The following is an 18065-nucleotide window of genomic DNA, read 5'->3' on the forward strand; positions in this document are numbered from 1 at the left end:
TTCTATCACGAAAATCCTAAATCCTCATTTACAAAACAATTATAAGACCAGTTGTTATGTATGGTGTCGAAACGTATACCATGACTATAAATGAGGAAAGGATCCTTAGCATATGGGAGAGAAAGGTACTACGTAAAATATATGGCCCAATATATGATCAACAAGGTTGGCAGATTCGTACGAATGCAGAACTACAACACCTTTTTGAAGAATCTGACATTCTCACTACCATTAAAATAAGAAAACTGCGGTGGCCAGGGCGCATGGTCAGAATGGAAGAAGACAGAACATGTAAGAGGATTTTTGATGGCAAGGCTGGAGGCAGACGACGGAGGGAACGCCCCAGAAAGAGATGGGTGGATAGAGTTGAAGAAGACATGAAAAAGCTGGGTGTCAGAGGATGGAAAGCCATGGATTGGATATAATGGCAGGATATTGTGATGCAAGCCAAGGCCCTTCAAGGGCTGTAGAGCCGAAGAGTAAGTAAGTAATATATGTAACCAAAAAAGCGTGTCCGTAACCTTCGTGATTTGTGAGACCAAGCATCGTATTAATTGTGGATTATATGCGGGAAAAAGCTCCCAAGAGTAATGTGGCAGCTGTTTTAAATGTGTTTGTGACCCCTGATTTATCTCTGTGCGAAATCTATTTTTCCTTGTATTTAACATTTGTCACAGCTCTAATGTCATAACCGGCACTAGAATATTCATACCCATCCATATGATTTCAATAGACATCATATTGAAAGCTGCGCAAATATACAGAATATGTGGTGTCCTGTATGAAAGGCAGCTCACAATGCCACTACGGAAAGCCAAAAGTTGTGGCGCCACATTACTTGCGTGTGTGAACCCAGCTTAACACCGTCCCCAACTAAGTTTTTAATTTTTCACACTTGGTCAAATACTTCTCGAATTTCGTCAGGGCTTCGAATCTGACTGTGCTGTTGTGGTAATAAATTTCGACACGTATTTGGAAGTACGTGGTATTCGATGTATGCATTGGTCAAACTGCGAAAGCCGGGACGTGACAACTTAATTTGTTGTCAAGGGTACTTGTAATTGTTGAAATATACATCAGTGCTCTCATAAAAGAAATTCTTGAGGGTAACAGAAGAAACGATGGCACAATGCTCTAATGATACTTCAAAGATTGAAGTATGCGAATCAGTTTCAGAAAGATAAGAGCGCGAAGCCACTACGTCATTTAATAGCTGGGAGTAGCTTGGTAAATAGTAAATACGAAACGTATGGTATTGTTACGCGGAAACAAATTTATAACATTTATGTTTGCGTTTCGTAGAACCATTCAGTGTGTTAATCTGCTTTCAGGAGACAGCCTGATAGTCGCTATTCCGACTACTTGAATCGGATCTTGGTATCAGGGTCCGGTGCTAAGCTGGAAATATTTGGTATGATATTTAGTCGTAGCGATATAACATATGTTGTGACATTTTTGATAACCGGACATGCAATGAGTCTCACAGACAACACAGATGCAGTATCTAGAAGCCGTTTAAGTTTATAATAGTTGCCGTTAGTTTCCACGATTTGGATTCCGATCCATACTTTTATGTTGTAAAACAGAAGAAGCTGCATCCTTTTATTTGTTAGTTACTCAAGACACATTTAGTGCAACGTCGAGTCACACATATAAAGTGCCGAAAATTTAACAGTAAAATTGAAGTAAATAAATGATTTTTGTCTCTTCCATAATAGAGAGTGTATTATTTGCGTTAACAGATATTTTACACTATTGTATGAAGTCCCATGTTATTTCCTATGCTTTCAAAATTCTGCTACTAAAGCATTTTTGCTAAACAATTGAAGTACTTTCTTTTGTTTGTTCTTATCACATAGATAGCAATCGCTAATGTTTAGGTTATAATGATGATGTATATGGTTAGAAGTTCCTTGATTCAGTGTAATTATGTGCCTTTTTGATTACCACTGGGGGATTCCATTGTCACGGGTGGGACAGTTGCACTAAGTTTTTCAACAGTCAGAAAATTGTTTTACCTTCCCTTTAAATCTGAATGTCAGAAGTTTACAAATTGAGCTGTTATTCATCTTTAAAACTTTGTCACGGGTGGGACAGCAAATAGACGTAGCATTGAATTACCACGAACATTTTAGAAGAATTCTGTGATTTATGCACTTATTTTCTTTTGAAAATATTGGATTCACATTAATAAAACAATTCTCTATATGACATAATATCAATAAATAGTAAATTAGTAATACTTATTTACAATAATTGCAATCAAAGACTGTCACGGGTGGGACAAGGAATTGTCATGGGTGGGACTCATGTGAAGTACAATCTGTTTTTTTTATTTAAACTGATTTTATTATGTGAGTTAGTTATGAATCAGTAGGTAACATATACTTAGAGGGCACTTTAATAACTTTGTAGAACATTTTTGTTGCTTATAAATAATATAAATTTTGGTGTAGTATTACTTTAAGTTCTGAGTACTTAATTATTTCACTTGAAGAATGTACCACTTTGAAAAAATATACACTTGACCTCTCACCCACTTTCGAAAATGTCTAAATTGCCGGGAAACTCATAATATAAGGTGTCCCTAACATGTTTGACATTTGGATTCGGGAAAGTAGCAATAACTTGTTTAAACTCTATGTATAGGATACATCCTGCTCGTCAGCTTTAAATACCTTTGCTGAGTCCCCAATAGATCGCATACACATAATCTGTATTTCCCCATTGTCTTCTACACGTCTCTGTGCAATTGCAGCATATCTGTATGTAGTGGATTTCTTTCTTGCAGTTTGGAACTCAACTAAAATAAATGTTCCTGGCATGATTTGTTCCGCAGCTGGTTCTGAACCTGTAACTTCTTGAGAATTGGGAAATACGGAAGCGTCCGATCCCGCCCGTCTGCTTTGACCCATGACGTCACAAATATGGCGGAAACAAAAACAAACACACACACTTTCCACAAGAAGCCTAATGACACTAACGGGACAAGCGCAGGAAATGGGGTGTTTTGGGTGGGGGGCAAACTAAATATAAACAAATTTAGACGCCTTGCGTAGCTACATCGTGTAAGTGAAGACAGCCATGCATGAATACCCACCCACCTCCCCAGGGGTCGTAACCCCTGCAACCCATAGAAGATGCTTCAGTAACTGATTAGTGTTTTTTGTCTTTTTTTTTAAAAAAAACGAGATAGAACGAACAGATCAGAAAAGTAAATAAAAGTAAAGTAATAAAACTAAATAAAACAGAACTGGAGACAGCCACTCTAACCAAACTCCGCGCCGTCATGACGTCACACACGACAACACCCTTACGTCATGGGTCAAAGCCGACGCGTGGGATCGGACGCTTCTGTCGACCCGGGAATTGGGTGTCAACAGGACATCAGGATATGATTCCTCATCACTCATCCCAGAATCTGTGTAGATTAGTGAATATATGTTGGGTGAAAGTGGAAAAACCTCCACTTTCTCTAAATATGATTTAGGAAAGTTCTACCACATACTGGGTTACAGGTATTGTAACCGTTGAAGTAATGCTTGCTGCGAATATCTCTTTATTTTTTTAACAGCTTTCCAGCGTCCATCCAGAAGGTCTCTGTTTTCGTCAATATGATCTTTTGTCAGAAGAAGAAAGTTTATTCCAGAAACAGATGATTTGGCACAGTCTAAAAATTCCTGTGCATTGCTGATGACGACTTTTCTTTGCTTAACTTTATTCCAAACAGCCCTTTTTGTTACAGCTCCAATGCCATCCACTGCACCTTTCCCATGTGATGTTGCAAAGAAAAACCATTTCTCCAGACACTCCAAAGTCTTGCATCATGTAGCAGAGGTTAGAAATGGTGAATTTGTTCTTAAATTGACCTGCGCAACCATCAGAAAAAATTCGTATCGAGGTCAAATTGGGTAGCTCTTGTTTCAGCTTACTTATTATAATCTTCAAACATGCATAAACTGAGTACTTGTCATGGCACAGTTCTTCGCTCACAATTGCAAATGACTGTAGCCCTGTTTTCATCCAAACACAAATAGTGACCACTGTAATCTGTGTATGACTCCAGTGGGCACCTTGTATCTCATCTTGTGCCAGTGCTACATAGTTTTCAGCAAAATCTATTTGCAATATCACTTCATCATCACTAACTGATGCTTTCACGGTCTTGAAAGCTCGAGATTGCATTCTTTTGACAAAGAAATGCTCCTTGAATGTTTTTAGTTGAGACTGAAGTTCAGAGAGAGCTTCACAAAGTGTTCCACTGGTAGTAGTCTGTTTAGGGTGACACTCATGTTCGGTCCATTTTCTCCAAGATATTATGTCACACAAATCAAACTTCCATCTATTAATGTGTGCAAATTCATGATGCATTTCTTGCATTCACGCATATTTCACTTTCTACATCACAGCAAACAAGATTCATAAGGTGAGTGTGAGTAGCAGGGAAACTAGCTATTTCTTTTTGAATGGCTTCAATGATGAAGTTGAAGTTAGCATGATATCTGCACACACATACATTGTGAGGCATTTGAGACGTTAGAACAACAGTTTTAGGCTGCAACTCGTAGAATTTTGAAATCTTGATATCAATATCTGGATTGTCTTGCTTAAAAAGAAAAAATGCTTCCTTAACTGTCATATTCATGTGACGTTTCTGCAAGCTTACTCTTTTCCCAGTTTAATGGTCTACAATAGACTTTACATCCTTTATACCAGGTGTCTGCCTGCTGATTTCATCATTTGTGAAAAAATTTTGTATTTTGAGCAGATTATCACCTGTAAGTTTACGAGATATTTTCTTCACTACTGGGAAAATCTGCTTTACTACCTTTTTAGTTGAGGTTTCATTTACAAGCTTTTTTTTATTACTGCTGCTTTTTTTTTTTTTTTTTTTTTTTTTTTTAGGGGTTTGAGGGAAGCACCTTCTTTACCCGAGAAACAGCTTTGCCAAGGGACTGAGGACATTTATATGGTCCTAACTGGGAAATACAGGTCTCAGACTGATTTTCAATTAATACGGATTTTAGTTTGTTTGTACTTTCTTTTTCTTTCAGCTTCCTTCTTTGGATATTCCAATAAAGATTTTTCACTGGAGGATACCTTCATCTTCATATTTTCCCTTTTTCTTTTATCCCGCTCTCTTTCTTTTTCTTTATGGACATTGTACTTGCTGGTATCTTTCTTCAGTTTTTCTCGAAGTTTTCTCATACACTCTGCTGATGTTGTTTTCCCAATTTTCTGAATAAACAGTAAGTTTTTATTTAGTGTAAACCATCAAAGCACTTGTTATATCAACCAATTTAACTTAACACTAATAACAAGAAGTGTTAAATGGTTTAGATTTGAGTAACATCCAAAAAACTGTCATGGGTGGGACACAATTTCTTTTAACATTTATAAATGATCATTCACAACTTAGAAGGTGCCTTAGGACTCATTGGATGTTTTTATTTATTTTTCGTACTTCTAACCTAAAATATATAGAATTACTATAATTGCTGAGTTAGAAGGTAAACTTTTTCACGTTTTTTGTCAAGGGTGGGACACTAAATACATAGTAACTTTTGTGAATTAGCTGCATACTTAATAACTTACCTTTATTTAAAAACTGAAGTTTGTCAAAAAGATAAGATTCTGCTCTTGAAATTTAACAATTAAAATGTCAACAATCGCTGCAACCAAAATTTAAACAGCTGCCAACACAAAAAGCAAACCTTTTGTTTTTCATCCTCATCTGTAGAATCGCCAACTTTGTTTAACTATATTTCCTCAGCTAATTATGTAATTTTTATAATTTTTTCAGGACAGTAAAATTCAACATTTGTAGATTCGAAAAACTATAACATTGTTAAACTTGTCATTTTTTCAAAAAATAAGCCTCAGGCTGTTTGGCATGGAATGACCCCAGTGCTAAGGGCACCATCATCAAAGAAATGATATCTAAACCATTATAAAAAGTGAAAAGAAAATGCAAACGTTGTGGAGATGAAAATTTGCATGTTGTCATTGGTTTGTGATAGTGTCCCCAACACCCTTCATTATCTTGGTTGTGGTACATTTATCTGTACTGTTCAAGGTCTAGGTTGGATTGTAAGATTGCGGTTTAGTTGTGAGTTGGCAAAGACAGTTAATGTAAATACAAAATGAAGGCTAATATTTGCTCCTTGTTTAACAAATGGTTCAAATGGCTCTGAGCACTATGGGACTCAACTGCTGTGGTCATCAGTCCCCCTAGAACTTAGAACTACTTAAACCTAACTTACCTAAGGACATCACACACATCCATGCCCGAGGCAGGATTCGAACCTGCGACCGTAGCAGTCGCACGGTTCCTGACTGCGCGCCTAGAACCGCGAGACCACCGCGCCCGGCCCTTGTTTAACATATTTTAGAATAAATAAATGAAATGATGAGGTAAATTCAGGAAAGTTGTACTGCAAAACAGCCAGATTTTAGAAATATTGTGTGTATGTTATGAACTTTATCATACATCAGGTTCTTCCAGTGCAACTTTAGTTTTGTTTCCCAATTATGTTTGCGGTCTTGATGCCTTAACTGCTCATGGTTATTTTCATTATTCATACCAAGAAAGAGGTATCCAGGATTATATGGGAATATAAGGAATTGTACAGGGATTCAATGATAAATTAGAAAAATAATAAATAATAATGAAATAATTGAATATCATTGTGGCAAGGTAGGTCTGTAGTTTAACAAATTGAGAAGTATCGTACATAATTCTCTCTGTCTGTTTCAATTTTTCTCGCAGAACATCTCAACTTTTTTCTCAACTATACTTATGTCTTTTAATGTATGTAATGCTCTGCTTTATTTAATAACAGCATTGAAAAATCAAACTGCAGTACTGATTGTCATAGAAATAAGTAATATTAGCAATCTCAAAGTTGATGACACAAAAAGTGAAATACAGAACAGAAATAAGGAAGAAAAATTTAGCAAAGACAGTAGAGAGGAACCTAGTAACAAAAGAGACTGTGATCAGATTAGTATGAAAACACTTTGACAGTCGCAGTTTTTCTCCAATAGGTGGGCAGGTGTGTCAATAACATGCAGATTACAAGTTACTGCTTGTGTTTTGGCTACCTTCCTGTATCAGCAAGCATTGATGCATGCATTTTGATCATGGCTAGTGAAGTATTGTGTTGTATTCGCAATACATTCATCACTGGTTGGTTGCTTGAGAAAAGGATGTGGTCAGTATTTGCCAAAGTTTCTGGGGAGTGACGCTATCTACACCTGTAGACTTTAATAAACTGCTTTTGCCAAATAGCAAGCACCTCAGAGACTCATGCCTGAGTTCAGACTTGGCAAATCAAAGGTTTTTCCACTTACGGCTGGTCAATGCCACCAATCCTCTAATACTGTAAACTAGGGGGCATGCTTTAGTAACAACTGTTGAGTATGACAGTTAAATACTGTGTGTGTTTTGGCAGTGCGAATCATGGCTCAGTCATTCAGATATCAAAGATGCGTGCAAATCTCTGTAAAATTCACTGAAGAAAAAATGAGTTATATGCTCTTCATATGGATTCTTGTCCAGGTGAAACATTCATTTGTAACAATAACTGAAAATTATTTCAAGATGGGGATTCACACAGAGATTTCATGCTGGTTGCAAACATTCACCTTCACCAATTAGGACAATCTTTCAGGACTGGTTCAAGATGTGTCAAGCTGCAAGATCCATATATTAATACCCATGAAAACAATGAAATAAATTAATCAAACCCATAAAGCAGCCAGGAAATCTGAAGTTGTATGGAAAATATGCCATAAGTACTGAGCTGTGCCGTTCACTGTACTTTATAGGAAAGGGATGTTCAGTTGTATAGTAAAGGGATGTTCAGTTGCAGTACACATGACACCAAAGAATTGTGAAACAGTTGGGGAGACTATTCAAGACAGTGGAATGTTGTGCATTTCATAGACTGAGGCTTTTGGCTTAATTGATTTGAATGTGTGTATTATAAAAGGGGGGGGGTAATGACTGTGAAACTATCTGACACATTTTACTTGTATTAGTCTAAGACAGAAAACCAGAGCTCCTTCCATAGACTGCTACTTGCATCAATGGAACATTCTTTCAAAACGTGATAGACTGATGTAACATCTAATTACTGTCCAGAAGTCTCAACACTCTAAATGTTGTTAACAGTATTGTCATATGCAAAGGATTTGCAAAAATGATTCATGGGTAGAGTAATGTATGCAGCATGTTGAATATTGTCAAAAGAGTTACTTGTAATTTGAACTGGATTGTAGGAGTAGATGGGGAAAGAAACAGGCAGCTTTTCTTGTACTTACTTTCAAATCACTCATTATGCCAGGACATATGAAAGTTGATTTTACTCATCTGACAGCACACCCCTGCTGTTCCAATCCTTTGTAATGTTTTAAATATTAGCATTATGCAATGTCGTGTTTTCATGAACAAGACAAGCAACTTCTGAAAAGTGATGCACACTCACAATTTAACAATTCAAAATATGCTAAGATTATATGTTGTGGTAAATTGGTGTACCATAAGAACTTTTTATTTGTCCCGAACAAGAGGACATTTCGTAGCTCTAAGGTATGTTATGCTGAGCCCAAAGAAATCCATTTGATTTGATTCATGTGTTCATCCAGGGATCATCTCACAATGATAAATTATTTTTCATTGTAATACAGTGAAAATAAATAGCTCAAAATATACACGCACACGGAATATGTAAATATGTTTGTATATAATAGAGGAAAACATTCCACGTGGGGAAAAATATATCTAAAAATAAAGATGCTGTAACTTACCAAACGGAAGCGTTGGTATGTTGATAGGAGACAATAAAAAACACACAAACACACACACAAATTTCGAGCTTTCACAACCCAAGGTTGCTCCATCAGGAAAGAGGGAAAGACAAAAGGATGTGGGTTTTAGGGGAGAGGGTAAGGAGTCATTCCAATCCCGGGAGTGGAAAGACTTACCTTAGGGGGGGAAAAAAAAGACAGGTATACACTCACACTCTCGCGCGCGCGCGCCCACACACACACACACACACACACACACACACACACACACACACACACACACACACACATATGCAGACACATATATGTCTGCCAGTGTCTGTATATGTGCAGATGGATGTGTGTGTGTGTGCGAGTGTATACCTGTCCTTTTTTTCCCCCCAAGGTAAGTCTTTCCACCCCCGGGATTGGAATGACTCCTTACCCTCTCCCTTAAAACCCACATCCTTTCATCTTTCCCTCTCCTTCCCTCTTTCCTGATGAAGCAACCTCGGGTTGTGAAAGCTCGAATTGTGTGTGTGTTTGTGTGTTGTCTCCTATCAACATACCAACGCAGACGTCCACTGCACCCAGATACTTCATGTGCGCCACCTCCAACTTCTATCAACTGTGGAGAGCGGCGCTTCCCCTGCTCGCCAGACTGCAAAGTACTCCAAAAGGAGTGGAAAATCGTGGAGTACAAGACCCTGGACTGGTTGACTTACCAAGAGGCTAGGTGTAAATTTGAATGATTACACCCCATTCAGTTAACATCCACATATGATCTGCAGCTACTTCCACATCACCATCACAAGTGCCAGTAGCTCCCCCACTTGTGCCATTAACAGTGGGCCCTCCGGGCTGCCAGAATACATTCGCCCCTTGTTGGTAGGGGGAAATCTCCTTCCACTGCCCCCAAAGCACCTACTTTGGGAGCAATGCCCCCCCCTCCCCCCCTCAAATGCAGGGGACATCAGTTCCCTCTCCCCAGCTGGAAAAGCAACAGTGTCCTCCGCTCCTCGTGCGGAAGGGGTCCCTTGGGACACTTTCTTCCAAGGTCTCTACTAATGCCACAGCGGACACACGCCAGTGGCTAAAAGAGCCAAGAGCTGCCGGACGAAGAGCTCCACGGTCTTCCTCCGTGCCTGAAGCTACTTCAGAGCAGTCCTCCCAGCAAATCCCTAAAGAGAAGCAAGAGGGCAATCAAACCAAGAAGAAGACTGGTAGGAAACAAGGTCTTCCAGTGGTCCCAACACTGCCACTCCCTACCACTTCTGCATCTGAGGATGAGGTGGAGATCTTAGCATCTCCTGTGGGCCTGGATGTCACTGATGTCTCATCCGCAATAGGAATGGATACAAATACTCAGTCGGCGGCAGCAGGTGACCCTGAGGCGTGACGTGCCTCTTTGCGTGCTTCGTGCCTTCTCAGCCTCACAATAATGTCATCCACCAGTGGAATTGCAACGGTTTCTTGCACCACCTGGCTGAGCTACAACAACTGTTAAGCTTTACACCTGCTTTCTGTCCCCCTGTGAGTCCAGAGGTTAGAATAGGCCCGAGGTATCTGTGCCTGTTGTAAGAGGTGACAAAGGAGTCTCATACTATTTGGCCCCATAAGTTCAGGTCCCAGTTTATGGTTCAACTTGCCACTTTCCAAATTCTACAGAAGTGCGGGCCATATGGGAAGGATGCCTTATGTGGTGCACGAGTTACCCATAGTGCCCTTAGATTCAGTCTCCTGAACCTCTTGTCACGGTTTGAATCTTCACCTGCAATTCAACTATTTGCGCGAGGACACTTCCCGGGGTATGTCATCTTCTTCGTTGTCTCTTGTCCTCTTTCGCCCCCGTGGCAGTATTGGATTTCTCTGTGCCCAATATCCAGCACGGTAGCCAGTCCATTGTAGTGGGGCTGTCATTTACCCATTTCGTGGTAGCCCCCTGACAACACAGGCATCGCACTGCTGATGCCTGAGCTGTAAACTTCCCAAGTATGCCAAGGAGTAGATGCCTGTCTTCCTGGGGCATCAAGACTCCTGGCAACAGCCATCATGCCAGGTGGCCTTTGCTGTGGCTGGGTGGCACCCGTGGGGAGAGCCCCTGATCAGAGTGGGCGGCATCAGGGTGGATGACCCGCAATGAAGTGGACTGAGTCATCTCTTGCTAGTGACAGTATGGCATCAGCAGTCTCTAAGAAGGGCAAGATCGAATACAATGCTGACACGACCCTAAATCATTTCCCTCTCTCGCTACACCGTGGGAGGAACGTAGGGCTACAGAACGGAGAGAGCCACATTCGCCTTGGTTTTTTGTCTGTAGCAGAACTGGTGGGGACTCCTTTCTACCTATGAAGCCTCGCCGGCTGTGGTGGCCGAGCGGTTCTAGGCGCTTCAGTCCGTCAGCAGGTTCGAATCCTACCTCGGGCATGGATGTGTGTGATGCGCTTAGGTTAGTTAGGTTTAAGTAGTTCTAAGTTCTAGGGGACTGATGACCTCAGATGTTAAGTCCCACAGTGCTTCAGAACCATTATGAAGCCTCAATTTTTCATTAAACATCTTGAGGGTAAGTTTGAGGAAGTGACAGCACTGTCCAAGGTGAGAAGCGGTGCAGTCTTGATTCAGACAGCATCCCCAGCCCAGTCCCAGGCGTTACTCGCTTGTGACCGGCTGGGTGATATTCCTGTTTTTGTCACTCCCCATAAAAGCCTCAACATGGTCCAGGGGATTATTTTCCATCACAACATGCTCTTGCAGTCTGACGATGAACTCCGAGCCAATCAAGAATGGCGGGGTGTTCATGTCATCTGGTGTGTTTACAGGGGACTCAGAGACAACAGGGTTGCTACTGGTGCCTTCATCTTTGCTTTTGAGGGTGATTCATTGACTGAAAAGGTCAAGGTGATGGTTTACCGCTGTGACGTTAAACCATACGTCTCTCTCCTCTGTGTGGTGCTTCAGGTGCTGGAAATTCGGGCACGTCTTCCTGCAGCACTTCCAATGCCACATGTCGAGACCGCAGACGTCCACTGCATCCACATACTCCCTGTGCGCCTCCTCTCACTTCTATCAACTGTGGAGAGCAGCACTCCCCCTGCTCGCCAGACTGCACAGTACTCTAAAAGGATTGTAAAATCATGGAGTACAAGACCCTGGACTGGTTGACCTACCAATAGGCTAAACGTAAATTTGGATGATTACACCCCGTTCGGTTGGTGTCCATATATGCTGCAGCTACTTTACCATCACCATCACAAGTACCAGTTGTACCACACTCTGTGCCACGAACAGTGGGCCCTCCGGAAAACACCTGCCCCCTTATGGTAGGGGGCAAATCTCCTTCCATGGCTCCCAAAGTACATACTTCGGGAGCAATGGCCCCCCCATACGCAGGGACATCGCCTCCCCCCCCCCCCCCCCCCGCCTCCTCAGCCAGAGAAGCAATAGCCTCCTTGGGCTGCTCTCATGCAGAAGGGATCCCTTGGGATCCTCTCCCAAGGTCTCCATTAATGCCACAGCAGACACTCGTCAGTGGCTAAAGGAGCCAGAAGCTGCTGGATTAAGAGCTTCACTGTCTTCCTCTGTGCCTGAAGCTACTTCGGAGAAGTCCTCCCACCAAACCCCTAAAGAGAAGCAAGGGGGCAAGAAAAGAAATAAGTCTACTAAGAAAAAGGACCCTCCAGTGGCCCCAAAACGACACTCCCTACCAGTTCTGCACCAACAGCGTCCCTGAGGACCTGGATCTCACTGATACCTCATCCACAATAGGAATGGATACAAATACTCAATCGGTGGCAGCAGGTGACCCTGTTGCGTAACCTGCCTCCTTGCATGCTTCATGCCTTACCAGCCTCACAATAACATCATCCTCCAGTGGAATTGCTGTTGTTTTTTCCACCACTGGGCTGAGCTAAGGCAACTGTTAAGCTTTACACCTTCTTTCTGCATTGCCCTCCAGGAAACCTGGTTCCCGGCAATGCAGACCCGTGCCCTTTGTGGCTATACGGGATATTTCAAGAACCGTAGCGACTATAATAGAGTGTCAGGTGGAGTTTGTGTCTATGTCCTGAACTCAGTATGCAGTGAACGTGTGCCCCCTCCAAACCTGTGTTGAAGCTGTGGGTGTCAGGATAAGGATGACACAGAAAATAACTGTCTGCAACGTATATCTTCCTTCAGACGGTGCAGTACCCCTGAACGCATTGGCTGCTCTGGTTCAACTCCCTAAACGTTTCCTACTTTTGGGAGATTTTAACGCCCATAACCCTTGTGGCGTGGCACTGTGCTTACTGGCCGAGGTAGAGATGTCGACACTTTCCTGTCTCAACTCGACCTCTGCCTCTTGAATACTGGGGCCCCCACACATTTCAGTGTAGCTCATGGCACTTACTTGGCCATTGAATAATCCCTCTACAGCCCAGGACTTTTCCCATCTGTCCACTGGAGAGCCCACGATGACTTGTGTGGTAGTGACCTTTCTCCCATCTTCCTGTCACTCCCCCAGTGACATTTCCCCGGACGTCTACCAAGGTGGGCTTTAAACCTTTAAACAAGGCAGACTGGGAAGCTTTCACCTCTGCTGTCACCATAGAATGTTCCCCACGTGGTACCATCGATGTGGTCAAGCTCTACAGTGACATAAGCAGCTCCCTTCCCTAGAGCACCTAATAGCTTTTAAATGGCTCTGTGCCTGCGTTCTCCAGCTTATAAAAAGACGGAAACAGGTGTGTTGGGAGAGGTACGTCTCGACCATTGGGTGCCGTACGTCACCTTACCAAGTCTGGACGAAGATCAGATGTGTTCGTGGGTACCAGACCCCGATAAGTGTTACTGGCATTAACATCAATGGCGTGTTATCTACTGATGCAAACGCAATTGCCGAGCACTTTGCTCAGCACTGTATTCTAGCCTCGGCATCAAGGAATGTTCCCCCAGCATTTCGCACCCTGAAACAGAGGATGGAAAGGAAAGACCTCTTGTTCACTGAACTTCACAGTGAACTATATAATGCTCCACTTACAGAGTGGGAGCTCCTCAGCATCCTTATACATTGTCCCGACACAGCTCCTGGGCCAGATCAGATCCACAGTCAGATGGTCAAACATCTCTCGTCCGACTACAAGTGACATGTCCTTGTCATCTTTAACCGGATCTGGTGCGAGCGTCTTTCCATCGCAAGACGGGAGAGCATCACCATTCCATGCTGGAACACGGTAAAAACCCGCTTGATGTGGATAGGTATCGGCCCATCAGCCTCACCAATGTTCTTTGTAAGGTGTTAGAACGTACAGTAAGTCAGCAGTTGTGTTGGGTCCTGGAGTCGCGTGGCCTACTGGCTCCATGCCAGGGCAGTTTCCTCCAGGGTCGCTCTACCATTGATAATATAGTTTCCCTCAAGTTTGCCATCTGAACAGCCTTTTCCAGATGCCAACACCTGTTTGCCATCTTTTCTGATTTACAAAAAGCTTACGACATGACCTGACGACATCATATCCTTTGCACGTTATATGAGTGGGGTCTCTGTGGCCTGCTCCCGTTTTTTATCCAAAATTTCCTATCGCTCTGTACTTTCCGCGTCCTAGTTGGTGCCTCACATAGTTCCCCCCATATCCAGGAGAATGGGGTCCCTCAGGGCTCTGTATTGAGTGTATCTCTATTTTTAGTGGCCAGTCTAGCAGCATCTTTCTGGCCGTCAGTCTCACCTTCTCTGTATGCAGACGAGTTCTGCATTTCATACTGCTTCTCCAGTACTGGTGTTGCTGAGTGGCACCTACAGGGAGCCAACCACAGGGTGCAGTCATGGGCTCCATCCCACGGCTTCCAGTTTTCAGCCGCGAAGTTGTGTGTTGTGCACATCTGTCGGTGTCACACTGTTCATCTGGAACCAGAACTTTACCATAATGACGCTCCACTCACTGTAGTGGAGACATCAATCCGTAGGACTGGATTTTTGACGCCAAACTGACGTGGCTTCCTCATCTTTTGTCAGTTGAAGTGCCTCAATGCCCTCCGCTGCATGAGCAACAGTAACTGGGGTGCAGATTGCTCTACGTTGCTGCAGCTCTACAGAGCCCTTGTTCAATCCAGCCTTGGCTATGGGAGTCTGGTTTATGGTTCGGCGGCACCCTCAGTGTTTTGTTTACTCGACACAGTGCACCACTGTGGCGTTCAACTGGCAACAGGACCTTTTAGGACGGGTCCGGTGACCAGCGTCCTGGTGGAGGCCGGAGTCCCTCCATTGAAGGTTAGGTGTGCACAACTGCTCGCCAGTTATGTTGCACACATTCATAGTTTTCGTGATCATCCAAATTACCGTCTCCTTTTCCCATCCCCAGCGGTTCATCTCCTGCATAAGTGGCCCAGGTCTGGGCTTAATTGTGGTTCACATCCGATCTCTTCTGTCTGAAGTGGAGTCCTTGCCTTTACCACCTATACTCGAGGTCCATTCACGTACACATCTGTGGTGTACACATAGGCCGAAGCTTCGCCTGGACCTTTCACATGGTCCTAAGGATCAATTTAACCCTGCAGCTCTCTGCTGTCACTTCCTCTCGATTCTTGACATGTACCAGGACCATGAAGTGGTTTATACTGACAGGTCGATGGCTGATGGTCACATTGGCTTCGCGTATGTTCATGGAGGACATATTGAACAGCACTCCTTGCCAAATGGCTGCAGTGTTTTCACTGCAGAGCTGGCAGCCATCTCTCTTGCTCCACTCGTGCCCTGGTGAGTTATTTCTTCTCTGTACTGACCCCTTGAGCAGCTGACAAGCTATTAACCAGTGCTACCCCCACCATCCTTTGGTAGCAATCATGGAGTAGTCCATCTATACCCTGGAATGGTCCAGTCGCTCCATGGTGTTTGAGTGGACCCCAGACCACGTCAGTTCCCAGGAAATGAACTAGCTGACAGGCTGGCCAAACAGGCTACACGGAAACCGCTTCTGGAGATTGGCATCCCTGTTACTGACCTGCCATCATTATTATGCTGCAAGGTGTTTCACCTTTGGGAGACGGAATGGCATAATCTCAGTACACACAACATACTGCGTGCGATTAAGGAGATTACGAATCTGTGGAAGACCTCCATGCGGGCCTCTCACAGGGACTCTGTGGTTCTCTGCCGGCTCTGCATAGGCCATACGTGGCTGACACATGGCTATCTCCTCCATTATGAGGACCCACCTCGGTGTCACTGTGGCTCACATATGACTGTCGTCCACATCTTGCTGGACTGCCCACTTTTAGCCGCTCTGTGGCGGACTTTTAACCTTCCCAGCACCCTATCTTCGGTGTTGGGTGACAGTGCTTCAACAGCAGATTTAGTTTTTACATTTTATTCGTGAGGGGTATTTTTATCGTACCATCTAAGGGTGGGCATTTAGCCTTCTCTCTGAGGTTGCCACCCTCCCTCCATTTTAACTCAGTTGCACTTACTTTACATTTGTTTGTCTTTGTGGTCGTCTTTTCCCTACATGTGTTCATCTTGCCTTGTCTTTTTAGGGTGGACATTTTACATGTTGCAAAGTGACTGGCTCATCCTCTTTTATCATTGTGATCAGCCAGCCCGGACCATATGCTCTATGGTTTTAATACCTCCTTCTACTTTTCCTTGTGGTGTATGTTTTCCCCGTTTTTTGTTCGTTCCATTCGTTTTCTTTTTGGGTGATGGTGTTGGGTGTTTTTGTACCTTGAGCCTTGCTTGCGTCAGGAAAAAGGGACTGATAACCCTGTAGTTTGGTCCCTTTACACCCCAAACCAACCAACCAACCAACCAACCTGCTTTCTGCATTGCCCTCCAGGAAATCTGGTTCCCGGCTATGTGTACCCCTGCCCTCCGTGGCTGTAGGGGATATTACAAGAAGCATGCAGAATATAATAGTGTGTCAGGTGGAGTTTGTGTCTGTGTCCTGAACTCGGTATGTAGTGAACCTGTGCCCCTTCAAACTACTCTTGAAGCTGTGGCTGTCAGGGTAAGGACGACACAGGAAATAATCATCTGCAACGTATATCTTCCTCCAGATGGTGCAGTACCCCTAAATGTATTGGCCAAACTGATTCATCAACTCCCTAAACCTTCCCTATTTTTAGGGGAGATTTTAATGCTCATAACCCCTTGTGGGGTGGCACCGTGCTTACTGGCTGAGGTAGAGATGTCAAAAATTTACTGTCTCAACTTGACCTCTGCCTTTTAAATACTGGGGCCCCCACACATTTCATTGACCATTGCTTTATCACTTTGCAGCCCAGTACTTCTCCCATCTGTCCACTGGAAGGACCACGGTGACTGGTATGGGAGTGACCACTTCCCCATCTTCCTGTCAATCCCCTGGTGTCATACCCGCAGACTCCTACGCAGATGGAGTTTTAAAAAGGCCGACTGGGAAGCTTTCACCTCTGCTGTCACCATCAAATCTCCCACACACGGTAACATCGATGTTGTGGTTGAGCGAGTCACCAGGACAATCATTTCTGTGGCCGAAAACGAGATTCCTTGTTAATTAGGGTGCCTCCGGTGAAAGTCAGTACCTTGGTGGTTGCCGGAAATCGCTGAGGCAATTAAGGAGCATCGGCAAGCTCTGCAGTGACATAAGTGGCACCTTTCCCTGGAGCACCTAATAGCTTTTAAGCGGCTCTGTGCCCGTGTTCGCCACCTTATAAAAAGATGGAAACAGGAGTGTTGGGAGAGGTACATTGGGTGCCATATGTCACCTTCCCAGGTCTAGATGAAAATGACATGTATTTTTGGGTACCAGACCCTGACAGGTGTCCCTGGCATTAACATCAATGGCGTATTATCTACCGATGCAAACGCAATTGCTGAGCAACTTGCTGAGCACTAAGCTCGAGCCTCTGCATTGGAGAATTACCCCCTAGCCTTTCACATCCTCAAATGGCAGATGAAAGGGAAACTCTTCTCGTCCACTGAATGTCACAGTGATCCTAATAATGTTCCATTTACTGAGATTACGAATCTGTGGAAGACCTCCATGCGGGCCTCTCACAGGGACTCTGTGGTTCTCTGCCGGCTCTGCATAGGCCATACGTGGCTGACACATGGCTATCTCCTCCATTATGAGGACCCACCTCATCAGTGCCCTTGCACATTGCTCCTACACAGCTCCTTGTCCAGATCGGATCCACAGTGATTAAATGTCTCTCATCGGACTACGAGCGATATCTCCTCATCATCTTCAATTGGATCTGGTGCAATGGTGTCTTTCCATCACAGTGGCAGGAGAGCATCATCATTCCATTGCTCAAACCTGGTAGAA

The 18065-nt window shown here is 43.5% G+C and overlaps 1 protein-coding gene across 3 annotated transcripts in view; it reads left to right on the forward strand.

Annotated features, from left to right (window-relative positions):
• Positions 1-905: 905 nt before the first annotated feature.
• The window catches only part of LOC126237343 (E3 ubiquitin-protein ligase sina-like), a 37765-nt gene continuing 20605 nt past the window's right edge, over positions 906-18065 (forward strand). The window contains exons 1-2 of one of the 3 annotated variants that reach the window (XM_049947395.1): positions 917-1227; positions 1332-1411. Coding sequence is in view for 1 of the 3 variants with exons in the window: in XM_049947385.1 (XP_049803342.1) it covers positions 1138-1227 (90 nt within the window). In the remaining 2 variants the exon portion in view is untranslated. Of the gene's footprint in view, positions 1248-1331; positions 1412-18065 lie in introns of all 3 variants that reach the window. The other 2 variants (XM_049947406.1, XM_049947385.1) reach the window with 2 other exon arrangements.

Source organism: Schistocerca nitens, chromosome 1 (genome assembly GCF_023898315.1).
Source record: "Schistocerca nitens isolate TAMUIC-IGC-003100 chromosome 1, iqSchNite1.1, whole genome shotgun sequence".
Taxonomy (NCBI): domain Eukaryota; kingdom Metazoa; phylum Arthropoda; class Insecta; order Orthoptera; family Acrididae; genus Schistocerca; species Schistocerca nitens.